General features: G+C 36.1%; 1 protein-coding gene across 2 annotated transcripts in view; it reads left to right on the forward strand.

The window, feature by feature from the left end:
- Positions 1 to 1,613: 1,613 nt before the first annotated feature.
- LOC128993959 (probable phospholipid-transporting ATPase IIB) overlaps positions 1,614 to 18,410 on the forward strand; it is a 35,934-nt gene continuing 19,137 nt past the window's right edge. Inside the window, exons 1-10 of one of the 2 annotated variants that reach the window (XM_054418104.1) lie at positions 1,614 to 1,731; positions 1,927 to 2,108; positions 8,696 to 8,840; positions 9,050 to 9,163; positions 12,955 to 13,122; positions 14,040 to 14,282; positions 14,972 to 15,157; positions 16,053 to 16,174; positions 16,532 to 16,615; positions 17,244 to 17,382. In XM_054418104.1, coding sequence (XP_054274079.1) covers positions 1,708 to 1,731; positions 1,927 to 2,108; positions 8,696 to 8,840; positions 9,050 to 9,163; positions 12,955 to 13,122; positions 14,040 to 14,282; positions 14,972 to 15,157; positions 16,053 to 16,174; positions 16,532 to 16,615; positions 17,244 to 17,382 — 1,407 coding nt within the window. In that variant the 5' untranslated portion in view covers positions 1,614 to 1,707. Of the gene's footprint in view, positions 1,732 to 1,926; positions 2,109 to 2,258; positions 2,481 to 8,695; positions 8,841 to 9,049; positions 9,164 to 12,954; positions 13,123 to 14,039; positions 14,283 to 14,971; positions 15,158 to 16,052; positions 16,175 to 16,531; positions 16,616 to 17,243; positions 17,383 to 18,410 lie in introns of those variants that run through there. The other variant, XM_054418105.1, reaches the window with a different exon arrangement.

An 18,410-nucleotide genomic window follows, 5' to 3' on the forward strand; every position in this document is an offset into this window, starting at 1 on the left:
CAGTATCCAATATCAATGATACATTTGGTTCGCTTAAATAAAATGCCTATTTGCCAATGGTACGCCTGGTTCACTTAAATGGAATGTCTATTTGCAGGATCCAAAGCAATGCTTCATTTGACTCACATAAATGAGAAATCTACTTTCAGTATCCAAAGTCAATGATACGTCGGGTTCTCGTAAACGAATAATTTACTTGCAGTATCCAAACTCAATGGTACATTTGGTTCACATAAATGAATTATCTACTTGCAGGATCCAAAGCAATGGTTCATTTGATTCATATAAATGAGAAATCTTCTTGCAGTATCCAAAGTCAATGGTCCATTTGGTCCACATAAATAAGATTCCTATTAGCAGTATCCAAAGTCAATGGTCGCCTTACTTCTGGTTCTGGTTAACTTAAATGGAATGTATTCAAACTCAATGATACTTGGGTTCACGTAAACGAATTGTGTACTTGCAGTAAAGAAACTCAATGGCTCATTTGGTTAACGTAAATGAATTGTTTACTTGCAGTATCTAAACTCAGTAGTACCATAGATAAAACATACTCCCTTGTGTTGGTTAGTCTATGGTAGTACATTTGGTTCACGTAAGGAGTGCCTATAGAGATCGATGGCTTATTTGCAGGATCCAAAGTCAATGGTACGTCTGGATCACAACAATGGAATGTCTACTTGCAGTTCGCAGTATCCAAACTCAATTGTAGGCCTATATTTGGTTCACATAAATAGAATGGCTGTGTGGATTACCGTATTTAAATCAATGGTGCATCGGCTTTATTCCGGCGACCATAATATTATTGGTTATTCATTTTGTAGTAAATTATGCTCAATGATATTAATCCGGTTGATATTCCCTTTTCTCTGTACAATATTCCTAATGTGCTATTTAGATGATTCCTTGACTAACAATACACAAACTGGCCACAATGTAACAACACACACAACAACAACAAACTGATCACCGGCGTGTGGCGAGTGGCGATTAGCACTAGCAGAAATGCAAATGCCCCGCTAGTACCGCGCTAGTTCGCTAGCGCTAGTGGTCACGTGACCACCCCCTCCACTTATTAGCGCTAGTAATATCAAACATGTTCAAAACGACTAGCAGCGAGTAAAATGCTAGCGCGCTAGTAATTTTTTACGCTAGTAGACCGTTTACACGGAGCGAATTTACTAGCGCTAATCAACTAGCTGCTAGTACTAGCCTCGTGTACACGGGGCTTAAGGGAGTATGTTTTATCCATGGACTAACCAACACAACACACGTAGACGCGTAGACTCATCGCATTGCAAATCTTGAAGCGGTTATGTTGCAAACAGTCAAAGATGGCCGTGAAAGAGGTCTATGGCTATATTATATAATTTTTAGGTATGTAAAATCAAAATGACTGAGGTATGTAAAAAACCTATTATTGTCTTATATTATATAATTTTGTAGTACGGATTTTAATTACGTGCTGAAGAAGACTATGTATCCAATTAAATATGTTTCTTACTCTATGGACCATTTTTAGATTAAAGACAAAACAAAACATTGTCAAATGTCAAAGTACCACGATGGTCAAGTTAAGTTTAGTTTAGGTTCATCACTTTTCATGTTTATAGGTTAGAACCTACGCATAGTTTGTTGTCATAACAAAGGGTCCAAATGGATGCAGCCGAGAATAGTTCAGGATTTATTTTAAACATTAATTAGGTTATGCATTATTCAGCTTATAGAAGGGTATGATCGCTACGTAAAATTATCCTAGCAATATTATAATTTATTTTAAATATTGTTTTGGTTTGTTTGTTGTTGTTGTGTTCTAATGTTCGTTCAGTGTAAGGCCTACACCATCTAGACGTATGTTTCTAATCTAATACCAATCAATATCCCTTGAATTAATGCAAAATATAATAAGTTGTTGTATTTTAACAGAACAGGTCCTTAAACTCCCAAGAAATTCCTCTGGTTATGAGTTCTGACGAACGGGATTTTGAAGCAGACGAAACCGATTATCTCCTTCATCCTGATAGTGAATACAGATCTTCCAGAATGAGTGGGAATCGACCTAGGACTTTAAGAAATTGTAAAAATGTTTTGTCTCGGCTTATGTGTGGGTAAGTAAATTCAGAATAATATAAGATGTAGTGAATTTAATCGCAAAAGTAACGAGATTTGGGTGATATAGTTTTTTTGTCCTTGGTGGGTTTTATCAGCTGATGTCATGGATCAATATGGACTGTGGACTTCTGTTTTCCAACAAGTGAAGTAGGACGTCAATGATGGTGAAGCGACTTGTAATCAAGCCATGACAAATTAAACTGTTTTGTTTAGTGAACCATTTTGATATTTTATTATAAAAGACACTTTTGACTCAAGATGGCAGCTTCATCTTTGTGTCTTGTTGAATTATCTTCTTCTACCACTCAGTTAATGAAAGAAGATGTGCCCCTCATTTCTAAACCACCAGAATCAAATTCATGTTCAAGGTTCATATTTAGTCATTTATAATTTACTACTGTTTGTTACTTTAGGATTAACAGATCTGCATGTTTAATAAGTTAATTTGGCTAGTGCAAAATAAGTTTAATTAGCCCATAGCCTATTAAGTTTAATTACAATTTAGGCTAGCTAAATGTTTTGTAAGTTACAAATAGGCCTAGGCCTTGCTGAAGAATATAGGCTCCTCGATTATTGATCTTATTACGCTGTATTTAAATACTGATAAAAGTGTAGGACTTACCTGATTGAGTACCGTAGCCCATTCTTGATGATTATATAAGTAGCCTACTCAACTTGGCCATAAAATGCTAGAATTTTTGGCTGCACTTTGGTAAGTTATCTGTCCTACACTCATTTGAATGAATATATCGAATATTTCATTCGATATATCAAGTTTGGTTAGTTAGCCTGACCTAAACTAACTTAACCGAATGAAATTCTATATAGGCCTATCGAATAATCTTAAGTTATATAGGTATCGATATTTTTATTCGAATGAGTGTAGAACAGATACTAAAGTGCAGCCGAATTTTTTTTGTAATTTTCCAAAAAATGCTAGAGCTAGCCTATTTACTTAGCCTATTTTGTCTGAAAAAGTAATAGAGGTACTTTGGTATTATCTGGATGCCACCCTTATACAGCCTGCTGCAGCGGTTATGTGAGGTTGGGTTATCATAAATATGTTTGTAGAGCTTTCCTTGTTTCATTATGAATCAAACAATACCAGGATGAGTCATACTTTCGTTTGCTAAACCCCCTCCAAATAGGCCAAGGTGAGGTCGTTAACCGGAGCGCCTGTATTACCTGTCACCGCCTGTATCTGGTGTGGCAGCTAGATGCATTCAACTCAATCCTCGCCAACATCGCTGCCAACACTCACACGGTCGAAAGTCGCGTCGGTACGATATATAGCCTAAGCTTAGTACTATTCGGATGAAACAAGAACAAGGATATATATCTACTACTAATCTAGAGGTTAAATACCTTGTTGCCAACGTAATCCTTGGTAGACTTAATGGCTACCGGTTTCGACACATTTAATTGGTGTCATTGTCAAGCCTAGACGTGGTTTTTTCGCTCCTAGGAGGTCGTCATAAAGTTTTCAAAATCACATAATGAGTCGAACAAAAACGAACACGAACACACATTTTAACGAATGATACTCTATGGTCATACAACTCATGGCGCGGCTGCGGGTTCAGGGTGTAGGTCTAGACTGACCGTCGCCGTGTCCTTCCCCTCCCCTCCTATTCTTTGTTGTTATCAAACCCATTGTCTACTGATAAGTTTTGTATGAATGAGGCTGCTTCGTAAATAATGTTTGACTCAAGCGATGTTTTTTCATCGAGGATGTGTTGGGGATGTTTCTTGCCGGCCTTGAATATCTCATGTTCTTCGATCGTATCAAGAAAACGACCTCTTTTTTCTATAAAAATGTAATACATTTGTCAATAGATGAGACATCATGGTTATTACTTATCAGATGATAAAAAAAATGCAGAATTGGGTTTGTGGATGAATGGTTTTGGTAGGTGTTTTCATTATACAGTAGAGTCTCGCAAACTCGGCACTCAATAACCCGGCCATCACCTGGCTCAGAAAATTAGTGATTTTTTGAGTCCAAGTTAAACATGGACACAAGCCAGCTCAAGTATAATCATTTGCAACTCGTACTAAGGATTTTTGTACTATATTTGATGACTTAATACTGACTTGTAATATATATTTAGGTAATTAAAAAGGGCGGTTAAAAAGCTCAAAAATTGTATTGTTCTTATTTTTAACTCTAGATCCCGATAAGCCGTCATTTCACAAACTCGGCACCCTTCCAGTCCACATTACGCCGAGTTTGCGGGACTCTACTGTATCTAGTTTTGAATGGGCGGGGTTTGTCCAATACAAAAACTAAAGCAGCTGTCACAATTAAGTTTGTAAACACCAGATCCTTCCGATTTATTAGTAGTAGATTTATTCCTATTGCTTCTTAATGCAGATAAGAGTCTATTGTTAGTACTAAACGATACTACAACATTGTTCTTTGACATTTCTTTCTTCAATGTGCCGTTAAAGTACGTGCCAAACTCAGTAGATATATATATTGGTTTGTTTGTTCTCTTGTTGGTGTGGATATTTTTATTTTTGTGTTTCTTAATGAGTTTGTCAATAATATTACTATTGTATCCATTGGACACCGCAATGTATTTTAGCGTGTTTACCTCTTCCTTGTAATCTTCTTCGGACAATGGAATTGATAATAATCTATTGACAAAACTATGGTAAGCGGCTAATTTCTGATTTTGAGGCGAATCATTTAGATAACTTACCTGTATTGAAACCAGGCAGGCGCTTAACACCCCTTTTAGGAGTACGATACTTAACTTAGGATGACTTCTTTGGCTAACTTATATAAACTTATTAGGGATTTTCTATCCCAGATTTGATAATATGAGAAATTGACTGTAAGTTAATCTATTTCGGGGGTTTCTAACCTACAGCCTACGGGACACAACCAGCTCTCATACAGATGTTATCCGGCCTACCAAAAGTTAGCATAAGCTACAAAAAATTACCTATATATTTTATAGTGTAGCGTAGGTCTTAAATGCATGACAATTGTCTCTCATGACTACAGCAACACATGAGTGAGCATATATTGTAGTTCCTGCTATATTGTGACATATGACATTTAAGAGAACAAGTTTTAAGCTATCAACAAATGCGGCCATATGCCAAGTTATAAGAATTTGATAATCTCTTAATTTTGGTTAAAGGCCTAATCATTCAGTACCATGGTGTTTTGAGTTAAAAGCCAAGTGCCACTATTATATTTTATTTTACATTCCAACGGACAGCTCCATTTTGATATTGGTAAACATATGATCAAGACCTGCTTACGATTAGTACATTGCAAAGGTTGACAGTAAATTCAAATTGATTAAATAAATTAGTCAAAGAACAAAACGACGATAAGTGGAAGCCAACAAGATGGCAAACAGGACAGCCAGGTACAAGTACCTAGCACACAAGTAAAAAACTTGACAGGTACAACAAAACAAATCGAATAATGGTATAACAATGAATGACAATAATAACATTTGAATTGAGTAACAATATAAAGAATAGCAGTTTATAAATTAACGATGAAATAACAATAAATTAACAAAGAATAACTGGGTGAAGAATTAACAAAGAAATTAAGTTTTCAACAATGATAACAGTACCTAGCTTGTTTAGACAACAGAGCTTTTTGGGGTGAAAATGGGTTTTCCCTTTTTTGGTCCTTAAACTATAGAATTTCCCAATTTCTGTCTAAACAATTTTGTAAAGCTAAAAAAAAAATAATTTGGTAGGTATGTTGAAGTGTTTTTGTACAGTTAATGGCTACAGAGAAAATAAAAAAAATGGTTAGGCCTAATTTAAAATTCTCATGTTATTTGGAGAATAGTGAACAGTTTTTTACTTCTGTGTAGGCTACTTACATAAATGTTGATAAAATTTGGCAAATTTATTTATTTTTCACTAATCTGTCAACACTTCAATAAAAATACATTTTTCCATTACCTTCCCTGTAGCAGCATACCTACGTACTCATTAAACTTAATGTTACTTAAACTACGGTAGTTGTTCTGTCCTTGCTTCGCCACGGGAGAGAACACAGAGAAGATATGGTGGTTTTTCACTGCCTCGGCCAATGCAAATCCTGGATCATTAAGCGCTTGTTCTTGATTTAAATTAATTTTGTTAATGTCCATGTCACAAGGTAAAATATTCTACCTAGATGCGTTTTTTTTTTTTTTTTTTTTTTTCAGTTGGATTGGAGCACATAAGGCTCCATCCAAATTCTACGGTTATTTTGTCATTTAATTGTGTAGGCCTAAACAAAATTTTTGTGCATCAATTCCTGTGTTTTTAAAATATAATACTGAAGTAATAAGTAAACAATTTAAAATGGAATTCAAAGGTTTGAACACCATCCCACATTATAAGAAAAATGTACTGTCACTTCTCTTGATACAATATAGAAAATCCATGGTAGAATCAAAAGGTTAACTCTGCAAGGAAAAGTAAACTACAAACTAAATACTAAATCTAAGGCTGATGTATCTTCAAGAGTTTAAATGATGATTAAAATACACCCCTTTAATTGAGGTTGCTGCCCTTAAAACAGGATTTTTTGAAAAACTGATATCTTTTGGGTAAGTTTCACTTAGAGACCTTTCATTCAAGTATGGTTGATTGGTATGCAGCTTATGGTTTTCTCAAAAGTTTTTGATCCTTATAAGCTTAGCTTATGGATAGGAAATAAATCAGATAATTTTAGAAAATTACATTATTGATAATCCAACAGGGCAGTTGGAAATTTACCAAGTCTGCAGGTTTGCCGTGGCTGGAGTATTTAATTTTTATAGAAGATGCTTTAGCAATTAATTTTTATTTTTAAACAAGTTCTTTTGTTGAGTATGCTTGTTATAGTCTCTGATATATTTAATTTTTTTTAAAAGCTCTTAATATCAATGTTACAATATTTTGAGATGCATCAGGTTCTTCGTCATGTAAATCTAAATGGTAATAAATGTTTAAGTACTTTATGGAAATTATAATGTCCGGTGAACATTAAAATAATATTTTTGTATCAAAACCGTGCAATGGTTTGTCCTTAAGTTTTTAATAATGCTGTCAGATTGGAGTAATGACTGTTATATTCAGGTTGAGGATTTTAATTTGTAAATATCCCTAAAAAGCTACAACATTTCTAGTCAATTTTTGTTATCTTAATTTTTTTACTTACCAAATAGAGTTTGTAGCAACGTAATACACTTAAAATGGATATTTATTTCTCTTAAATATTTTAAATGTAATTTAACACAGTACCTAGGCTAAGCTGTCTTGTTTAAAACCTCCAACCTATGGATTTGTATGTTAATTTTGCTGAGGGATTGAATCAACACTGCAGGCAATGTACCTTAGTGTTTAGATTGTGATCTGTGTTCTGATAGACATAGAACCTACCTTATGTATGCGTTGCTACTTGCCAGTGATAATGAAATTGTGTAATAGTGTTGATGTATAACTTCAGAAAATGTGGAGGAGACCATTTAACGACCATTATAATAGGTAAAAACTCTTCAGATATGAAAGTTAATATTATATTTTGTATTATATCTGTGCCACAAATTAAAGGAATTTTGTCCTTGTAGAGTGTTTGAGAACTAGTAATATGATAGGTCATTGTTTCTGGGTCAAAACCAAATGCAAATATTGATTTAAAGCTTGAACATATCCTCACAAAGATGCTATTTGGTTTTTTACATAACATTTTTTTATCTCCTGATTAGTTTTTCTAAAACGCTACTTTTTAAAATGTGAAAATTAAAATGCCGGCAAAACATCTGATAGTATAAAAAGTATAACTCCAATTATCAAATAATATTTTCAGACAGTTTGATTCAAAATTTAATGACAGTCAAGGATGTGTTAACAAACTGTGAGTAATTGATAAATGTCTTAAAACCACAAAGATTAATCAATATCTAGGTCCAGCATTAGCCCAGTGGAAAATAATAAATTACTCTGTTAGTAGGCTAACTGGGGAATTGTTGACAATTTGATGATGATATTTGGATATGGTTTATACCTAGGATTAAAACCCTTTAAGAGTTTCAAGAGTTTATCACCTTCACCAAAATGGGTGGAGGGGGAAGGGTCACCGTCATCCAGGGTGCTGTATGGGAACAGTACAAAGGAGAATTTTGTTTATAAAAAATTGTGTTCGTCTCATTGGAAAATATTAACTAAAAAGTAGGTTTTACCTTCGTCAATCAGCTCAAAAGTTGCAACTGTTGTAGTTCGGCATTACAATGCTATCATCAGACGGTGTCTTGCTCAGATTGTGATAATGTCAACCGGTACCATGTGTGCGACAGGCTTGTTTGTTTTTGTGATGTTTAATCGTAATGTAAAAATATGTGTTGTGTTTTAACTTTAACGACTCTGCTTAAGCTGAGATCTTCAAGTCTGATGATTGCATTGTGATGCCAAAACGGCTATAACAACAGTTAAAACTTTTGATTGACAAAGGTAAAGCCTACCTTTTTGTAAACGTTACAGCTCAAGGCCTGGAAACTAAGATTTTGATGGAAATTATTCTTGTAATTAATCTTTTATTGGTGGGTTTTAACATTTTGTACGCTAACTGTTTCAGATGCTGCCAGTGGATATGGCGGCGTTGTTTCCGAGAACGAGAGCTAAGGGCTAGGACTATTGTTATTGGGCGTCCTAGCCCGGAAAAGTTCCCTGCCAATGTGATCAGAAATCAGAAGTACAACATCATTACGTTCTTACCATTGGTGAGTTTACAATCTTTAGAAAAGTTTTACTTCTTACTAACCTAATTCTGATTTAGTTCATGTTTTTGTTAACCCTCCATAGGTACGTCAGTTTTCCTAAAAGATGTGTTATTGTCAGTTAGTAAGTTCCAACCGTACCTAACGCACCTCTGATTGTCGTTTGATTTGTAATGTATAAAACTGTGACTGAACTAATTCTTTGTTTGCAGGTATTGTTTCAGCAGTTCAAGTTTTTCCTCAACTTGTACTTCCTGCTGATGGCAGTGAGTCAGTTCATCCCAGAACTAAGACTTGGATTTTTATACACCTATTGGGGACCACTGGTGAGTTATAGGAATCTTCAAAACAAATTTACACCTACTTTACAATGTTTACCAGATACCTACAATACAATGTTCCTTCTGTTCTCTTTAAAGCTTTAAACCATCTGTTTTTTGTCTTAGACATTCCATCCCCATGTTATAGTTGTTGCCAGTTTTTAGCAAATTTCCCATATAGGGAATAAGTTATTACCGTAGGTCTCATGGTAAGACCTAGACCCGGGACCGATTTACTTTTTCGTTTTGAGGTCCCCAGAGGCCAAAAACACCATCCGTTCAAATTCACATATATATATATATATATATACAGTAGGATCTCGTTAATCCGGCCCTATATGGGGATTAGTATGGCCGGATTATAGAAAATGCCGGATTAGTGGAAATGCATCAGAAATTGAAGTGGTTTTACAATAAACAACATTTTATTGCTTACGAAAACTATGATAACAATCATTTGAATTTCTGTACAGTATAGGCCTAATGAAATGTTGTTTAATGTATTATTGTGAAAAATAAACAGTGATATGAAACAGCAAACAACCGTACAGTACAATATCAGACGATGAACAAAGATAATCACTAAATACTGTACGTGTACAAAATGAAAATTACAGAACTTTAGGCCTACTGTACACTTTACATGTAAGACCTACTTAAACAACAGCAAAATAGTTTGTAATATTTTTCTGCTTCTTTGCATTAAAAGAAAGTTTTAAAACATTTTCCTGGAGCCTCTTTAGTGTCATAATATCGGAAGCCGAAGCACCGTTTTCTTCCGCCCAAGTTATTGCAGTTGCGTAGGCACAGAGCGCCGAATCCGTGTTGACTGTGTGTGCAGCTGCAGCTGTCGACGTCGACGTACTGGCTCCGCCCACTCCGCCCTCCTCGTCCCCCTCCTCCACGTCACAGCCGTCTAGAACATCTTCGATGATCTCATCGTCTGTCATGATTTGACACTGCTCGTCGTCTGCTCCGTCTAACCAGGCGGTAACATCGGCTGATGTAAGATCTTCTGGATCGTCTACTAACTGTTCGGCTATTGCTTCTCTCAAGTCATTTAGCTCAGCATCTGTTGTCACTGTCGTTTGAGGATTTGATTGTCTTCTGTAATCCTCTAATAAATCAAGAGAAGGCCACAACTTCGCCCATGAACAAACAATTGTTTTTGTTGCAAGTTTTTCCCATGCGCTTGCAAGATTAAAAACAACATCTTTCAGGTTGGTTTCCTTCAGAGCTGTAACAACACTCCCCTCTTTTGACAAAACACTTTACAAAAGGGTTTTTTTGTAATTCGTTTTTATAGTTTGGATCACATTTTGGTCCATGGGCTGGAGTATCGGAGTTACATTTGGGGGCAAAAATAAAGCAGTGATTTTTCCATCCCTACTTTTTAACTCATCCTCATCTGGATGTCCAGGACAATTATCGAGCAACAAAATGGCCTTTTGAGGCAGTTTTTGTGCTTTCAAAAACTTTTTTACTGATGGTACAAACGTTTGATGGAACCATTCCAAAAAAAGAGTTTTTGTCATCCATCCTTTTGTCGAGTTTGTGTATGTAACTGGCAACTGTGTGTTTTTGAAAGCCCTTGGCTTTTTGGCTTTCCCAATAACAAGCAATTCTAATTTATGTGTGCCACTAGCATTACAACACGGCATAAAAGTTACTCTATCTTTGGCCAACTTGCGACCAGGGGCACTAGCTTCCTCTCTATGAACGAATGTTTGTTTCGGCAAAAGACGCCAAAACAGACCACTCTCGTCAGCATTGTAGATCTGATCTGGGCCTAAGTCCATTTCATCCACGATTTCTTTAAATTTTTCAATAAAAGGTTCTGCAGCCGCTACATCACACGAAAGCCTTTCACCAGTCATAGTTAGCAGTCGAATTCCAAAGCGTCGTTTGAATTTATCCAGCCACCCAACACTTGCACGGAAGTCGTCCTTTTTCATGATTTTGTTATAGAACAGTTTCGCCTTTTCCATTATAATATCACCTGAAATTGGCGTGTGTCGGCTCCTTTCTTGCATGAACCAATTATAAAGTGCGTCTTCTACTTGCGGAAATTCGCCTACTTTTAATGTCTTTCTTACCTTCGAAGATGATTCACTACTCCTCTTAAAGAATGATTCGATCTGCTCCTTCTTCTTCTTTATGTCGTGTATAGTTGCACGGCCGATATTGTATTCCTTAGACAGATAAGCCAACTTTTCACCCTTTTCCAAACGTTTTAAAATCGTATACTTTTTATCTAAAGTCAGCGTTACATGCTTACGTTTTCCCGACATCGCACTACACTTGTAGATTGTATAGTATATACACTGCACTCACAACACTGCCTTCACTCAACTCACACGCCACGCACTGTACGCAACTACCCGTAGCAGACGTCAGTCGTCAGTGTACTGCTGTTGTGAAATATGGACACTCGCGTTTTCAAGTCTAGACATGAAAATTTACTGAATATTCGGCGAAAACACAGTGCCGGATTACTGGACGTGCCGGTCTAATGAACGGCCGGATTATAGAGACTCTACTGTATATATTTATATATGTGTCCGTTAGCGCGATAACTCAAGCAAAATTGATCCGATTTTGATGAAATTTGGTACAAACATGTAAACCTACATTTATTCGAACGAGTTCGCGAACCAGCATAATCGGACCATGGGATCAGGGGTTTATGGGGGGTTTTATGGGGTAAAAATGGGTTTTTCTCATTTTTGACCCTAAAAACTTAAAATTTCTAAATTTCTCTCTAGACCATTTTGAAGAGCTTAAAAAAACAAATAATTTAGTATATTGAAGTGTTTTTGAATGTTCATTGACTATGGAGAAAATTTAAAAAATTGTAAATTTAAAATTCCCATGTTATTCTTATGGAGAATAAATAAACTGTTCTAGTTTGCTTGTTTATGGATATATTTTAATCAAATTTGGCAATTTGGTTTATTTCATACTAAGCTATCAATATTTCAATTGAAAAAACACATCTCAACATCTTCCCCGTAGCAGCAAACCTAACTACTCACTAAAATTAATGTTATTTAAATAGGAAATAAATCTGAAAATTTATAGGGAATATTTTAGTAGAAATCAAGCCGGGTAAATGGAAATTCGCTTAGGATGCAGGTTTGCTGCGACGGGGGTATTTGATCAAATTTGTCGCAGTTGATGTGAGCCACTGACAGATTGTGCTGATCTAAATTACTAATTTCTGTTGAATAAACAAGGTTTTTTTACCAAGTCTAACTGAGGGAACAACTTATTATGAGCTATAGCAACTGTTATGACCCATAAACTATGTCAGCAACGAAAAATAAGGTAGAAAATAGAATTTTAGACACACTCTGTGACTGGCTAAGACAACTACATTCTTTTTTAGTAAATTTTCATATCAGAGCAATCTGTAAGGTGGCTCACATCAACTAAGACAAATTTGATTAAAAACCTGGCGACAACTTTTACATCCGGGTATGGAATGTCTAGGTAATATGTTCCTGATTTTATCAGGTATTTTCTTTACATATTTGTATTATTAGTTTTACCCATTCTTCACAGTTATTGATAAAAGGTTTATCTTACCTAACGTCAGTAAACATTGCAGAAGGAGATATAAAGACAGAGATTTTGTCGTATCTTCCAATCAGTTTCATCCCTATTTTCAATTTTTTTATATCCCCATATCCCATATCCCAATTTTTTATAGGAATCAATCCTAAGGCTTACCTTTTAAATAATGTTTCTGAAATGCTTGAGTGGAAAGCAGTGTGTCTAATAGCTTTGTTTCACAGTGTTTTGTCCTGATCGTGACAATTTGTCGGGAAGCGATTGATGACTTCCGTCGTCACCAGAGGGACCAAGAAGTCAACAGTCAGAAGTACAAGCGGCTGATACGAGCTCGGGACGGTCTCGTGGCCACGGAACTTGTACCTGCCAGCAAACTTAAAGTTGGCGATTTGGTAAGTTATACCAAAGTGCTTCATATCCTAATTTGCTCTGGTTATGCTACCCATAATAAGTTAATAGAAGGAATTCACAGTTGATAGTGATAAACTCATTGGTTACAAAGAAAATTTCTTTTTAAAATTAAGTTTGAGCTTTGTCTGTAAATTTATAGGCCTACCTTGCTCATATTTGGTTCAATCTCTTATTAGCGTTCACACGTTTTTTGCGTATGTCTTTTGATTTTAAAATCTAATTTAAAAATACAAAATGTAACAAAGATCCAATATTACAGTACTATGGATTCGGGTACTCTTCAGGAATAAATCCATATTAGAATCTCCAGTATGGCAGTTTAAACAAAATTGGACCTTTCTCAATTCACTACCACTATATTTAAATTAAATTGAAATGTAGCAACTCACAACTAAGTTTCAAGCTGTGAGCTGTGTCTTGGTTTTTACGTAACCTAACCCAACCCAACATCAAATAACCTAATCCTAAACAAGATTTGTGTATAATTATACTATTTCAACCTGAAAAAAACATGGTGGTAGTGAATTAAGGGAATAAGGTCTCAGAAATTGAATGGTTACATGAAAAAGCACCCATGGTGCAAAATCAATAAAATATATACAGTAGGCCTTATACTACTCCACTAATTTTTAGAGAAATAAGCTTTGGGCCTACTGCATAAATATTTATATTGAACAGTGCAAAACGAATAAGTTGTGACTTTTTTTTATTACGAAGGCTAGGTTTAACAAATCAGCTTAGTTTTTCTCAGTAGGCTGTCCAAATCAAACAGATCTGAATCAGATGGACTCCACTTTACTTCATTGGCAAACTTTGTTTGTTTAGTCGCATCAATTTTTAAGGGAACTTGTTTTCAAAATATTTGAAAGTTAAGAATACAATATTTTTACCTCCACAGATCATCGTAGAAAAAGACCAGCGAGTACCGGCAGACCTGGTGTTGCTGCGGACGACGGAACGTTCTGGAGCTTGTTTCGTCAGAACCGACCAACTGGACGGAGAGACAGACTGGAAACTACGTCTAGCCGTGCCTGACACTCAGAAGTTGGAGACAAACGCTAAACTGTTTGAGATACATGCATCCCTGTTTGCTGAGAAACCGCAGCGGGATATTCATAGCTTCATTGGTACTTTTACTCGGGTGAGTAAGAGCGTTCTATTACTTTGCGTAGTAATAGGAGAGTTTTTTTTTTATGGTAAAGAGGCCAAGCCTCCAGTTAAGTACAGTAGAGTCCCGCAAACTCGGCTCGCGATAACCCGGCAGTCTGGATAACTCGGCCATCACCTGGCTCAGAAAATTAGTGATTTTTTGAGTTTGAGTTAAAAATGGACTCAAGCCAAATCATTCGCAACTCATACCAAGGATTTGTTGTACTATATCTGATGACTTAATAGTGACTTGTAAAAAAAATATAAATAAAAAAGGCAGTTAATAAGCTTACAAATTTTATTGTTCTTATTTTTAACCCTAGTTCCTGATAACCCGGAATTTCACAAACTCGGCACCCTTCCAGTCCACATTACGCCGAGTTTGCGGGACTCTACTGTACTAAGCTTTTCCACATAAGATTTTAAGTTCTGATGAAAATTTAAGGTTTTCCTAAAGCATATTTCAGCAATTCGCACTACTCTACCTTAATTTTAATTGCAAAGGTCATAATTGTATTTTCTACAATTTTAAGGTTTAGAAAATAGTATCTAGTGTGCTGCAGTTTCTGGGTTATGTTTCCAGATTGTACACCAACCTCTTGTATAGCTGTGATGTTATTGCTTATGCTTACTTTACGTTAGGATCACACAAGTTCTAACATGAATTACTGATGTTGACAGCACGATGGTAGCGGAGAGGACAGTCTGGATGTAGAGAATACGTTGTGGACCAACTGTGTAGTAGCGTCGGGCACAGCTGTGGGAGCCGTCGTCTACACTGGTATGGAGACTAGGAGTGTGATGAACAATTCGCAGCCTCGCAGTAAAGTGGGACTACTGGACATGGAGATCAACCAGCTCACTAAGGTATGAATGTTTGATTCGATGAGAATACTGTGAGGAGGTTAGACAAAAGGGAATGTATGAAGGTTAAGGTTAACTACCTTGTTCAACTTCAGTTTTTTTTTTAGAGCATGCAATAAGACTATAAAAGATTAAAGGACGGAGAATCTACGTTAACCTTTACTTACTTACTGCCATGGCCACTTGTACCCAAGCTGGTACTTGGCCTCGCCAACACGATGTCGCCAGTTCTCTCGGTCCTCCGAATCTTCCTCTACTAGTCTCATCTTTTCCATATCCTTCTGGACTTGATCCCACCACCTAGCTTTTGGTCTTCGTACTGGTCTCCTTCCCCTCGGATCTCCCCTTCGTACCTTCTTCAACAAGCTCTCCTCATTTCTTCCAAGATATGACCAACCCACCTTAGCCATCTGCTTTTGACCTCTTACAATATCGGGGTCTCGGAATGATTCTCTTAACTCTTGGTTGTGGCAGATACTCCATACTCCATTACGTTAACCTTTATCTATTCTAATTTATCTTGGTCGGTGGCAAGAATATGAAAGCTTACAAGAGGAAATCCGATGCATGAATGTTAAATGAAACACTTGCATCCCGTGAGAAACTATAGTGCGGATATAACATGTGGAGACAACGTGTTATTTGATTGCACAGAGCCAAATGAGGCTATTTAAAGTGCCTTGAAACAATGAGGTAGATACCCGCATCAGCCCTCTTAGATTGGATTCTGCAGTTTTGAAGGTATCGTAAGTGTAGTAACATGACCACAACAAAGGCTTTCTGGTCCATAATGAATACAGAATATTCTGTCTTCTGTGTAATGTGGTAAAAACTACATTACCTGTTTCAGTTTTCAGCTATATTAGGCCTACTGTTTCATGCATGTTGTCTGTTCCAGGTTCTGTTTGCTGCAGTTATTGGGTTAGCGTTTGTGCTGATGTGTCTAAAAGGTTTCCAAGGGCCTTGGTACAGATACATGTTCCGATTTGTCTTGCTGTTCTCGTACATTATTCCCATCAGGTTCGTTATAAATTTTAAAAGTTTAGTAATTTTTGTTTTGTTCATTGCCTTAACTGTGTTTTGCTAAATTAGGTTGTTACTGAAAAAATTGTGTTATAATACTTTCTGGAGAATTCCGAGTAAAAATGGTTCGCTAGAAAGAATAAATAGGTCATTGGAAAGTTTTATCTTCTTTCATGGGATTACCCTAGTATATAACTTTTAATCCTTGCTTGTTGACTTGTGGTACATGTTGTGGTACATGAATTGCAACATTGGATGATACTAAATAGCCATTAAGCATGCCATAAGCTCAAACACGACAAAACTTTACGGTTTTTATAAGTTTATTCATTCTGTTTCATATGTTCTTTTTAGCTTGAGAGTCAACCTTGATATGGGGAAGGCTTTCTATTCTTACACGATGCAAAGAGACAAGGAAATGCCAGACACTGTTGTAAGGTTAGTGTTTAATTTGTTTACATCACAGTCAATATTATTTTGAAACTGACAAAATGTGTTGAGTATTTACACCCAAAAGAAAGTTGTAGGAATATAGTTCAGTATTCATCTCATAACTAATAGGATTAAGAGGTGACAAAATATTTAATCTAGGTCGCAGTTCAAAACAAATTTGGGGTTGATATTTTTTTATATGATTCTGGTAAAGATATGTGTAAGCTAGAAGGAAACAAAGTGAAATCCATCCAGTATAAATTGCTGCTGTTAAATAACCATATACTGTGTCATCAATTATAACGTTCAAGCAAAAGAGATCGGATAGTGTTGGATATTTGAGATTTAGCATGTAATAAATACTTATCCTCTTCGGTTCCAATTGTTCCCTGGTCTGAAGATCAACTAGGCCTCTCCATCTTCTCCTATCTCTCCACAGTTTCTTTCCCTTTGCCATCTGATTTATTCATCACTTCTTCATATCCCTATTCATTTTTCCACCTTCTTCCACGTTCTGTCAGTCTTATTTTCTCCAACACCAATTGTATTTTACTAAGAACCCTTTCTTCTCTTGCTAACATCAACTATTGTTATATTTAAGTTTTCAAAATTGTCATGTGACTCTTGTTTACAGGTGTACCACCATCCCGGAGGAGCTGGGCAGGATCTCATATCTCCTTAGTGACAAAACAGGAACTCTCACTCAGAACTCGATGGTGTTCAAACGTCTCCACCTGGGAACCGGCTCTTACTCGCCCGAATCTTTTGATCAGGTCAGCACAGATATTGTCAACACAAACATCTAACATATAAACAATCAGTATGTCTGTATATACTTTGCTGTTTTTATTTGTCAGCATGTAAATTGGTAAATTGTTCTATATACCTTGGAGATAGTTTAAGTGCTCCTTACAGATTCACAATGAAGTGTAACATAACAAAACAGATATTTGTGATCCTAGTACTTCTTCAGACAGTTGCACATTAAAGAGTTTTTTTTTTCTACTACTTCATCTAGAGGATAGTATTTTTTGATCATGATGTCCTAGCCTTAACCCATTGGCATATCAAAATTGCACTACCTGATTATACAAAGGAATTCATATTCTTTGGCTTTTTTAGTGACTTAAAAAAAACTACTACTTATTTATTTTGTCTTAAATTATCATCTTCATTCTCAGAAAGATTGGAAGACAATTCGCAATCATACCGGTTTAATTCACTTCATCATAAAGAAGATAGTTAAAACGTTTTGACACAAGACATAACCTCAAAACTCTCACTAATATTTTTGTTTTCCAAAACAGGGTAGGCAACCAAAAAACTAAAAATACCCAAAATAAACATTGCAGATTGGTAGAAAAAATTATTGACCTGACAAGTGCTGCGATCCCTCAGAATAATGTCGAACTAGTAGCTATGTCCCAGGCAGAGCACCCAGAACCAGACTGCTACTCTAATCCCCTCGAGACACTTCTTATCAAGGTTTCACTGGATATGGTTTTTGTTACTTTCTCCCCCTATACCATAGTATATGGAGAAAGTATTGTTTTCGTCAAAATTTTCGAGTTTGAGTTTTGAGTGGATATATTCGTTTTGGGTCCCCCTGGACCCAAAAAAGTGGTTTTCGAAGTGATGTCTGTGTGTGTGTCTGTGTGTCTGGATGTGTACAGAGCTAGAGACTACACCTGTGGTCCGATTCCGATGAAATTTGGTATGTAGGTTCTAATCCATGGTATCTCCAGGCGTTTTTTTCATTTTTTTGAAATTTTGATTTTTAATGGGGATTTTCCCATAAAAA

Source organism: Macrosteles quadrilineatus, unplaced genomic scaffold, assembly GCF_028750875.1.
Source record: "Macrosteles quadrilineatus isolate MER2022 unplaced genomic scaffold, UCM_ALF_1.0 Scaffold_5__1_contigs__length_97177068, whole genome shotgun sequence".
Taxonomy (NCBI): Eukaryota; Metazoa; Arthropoda; class Insecta; order Hemiptera; family Cicadellidae; genus Macrosteles; species Macrosteles quadrilineatus.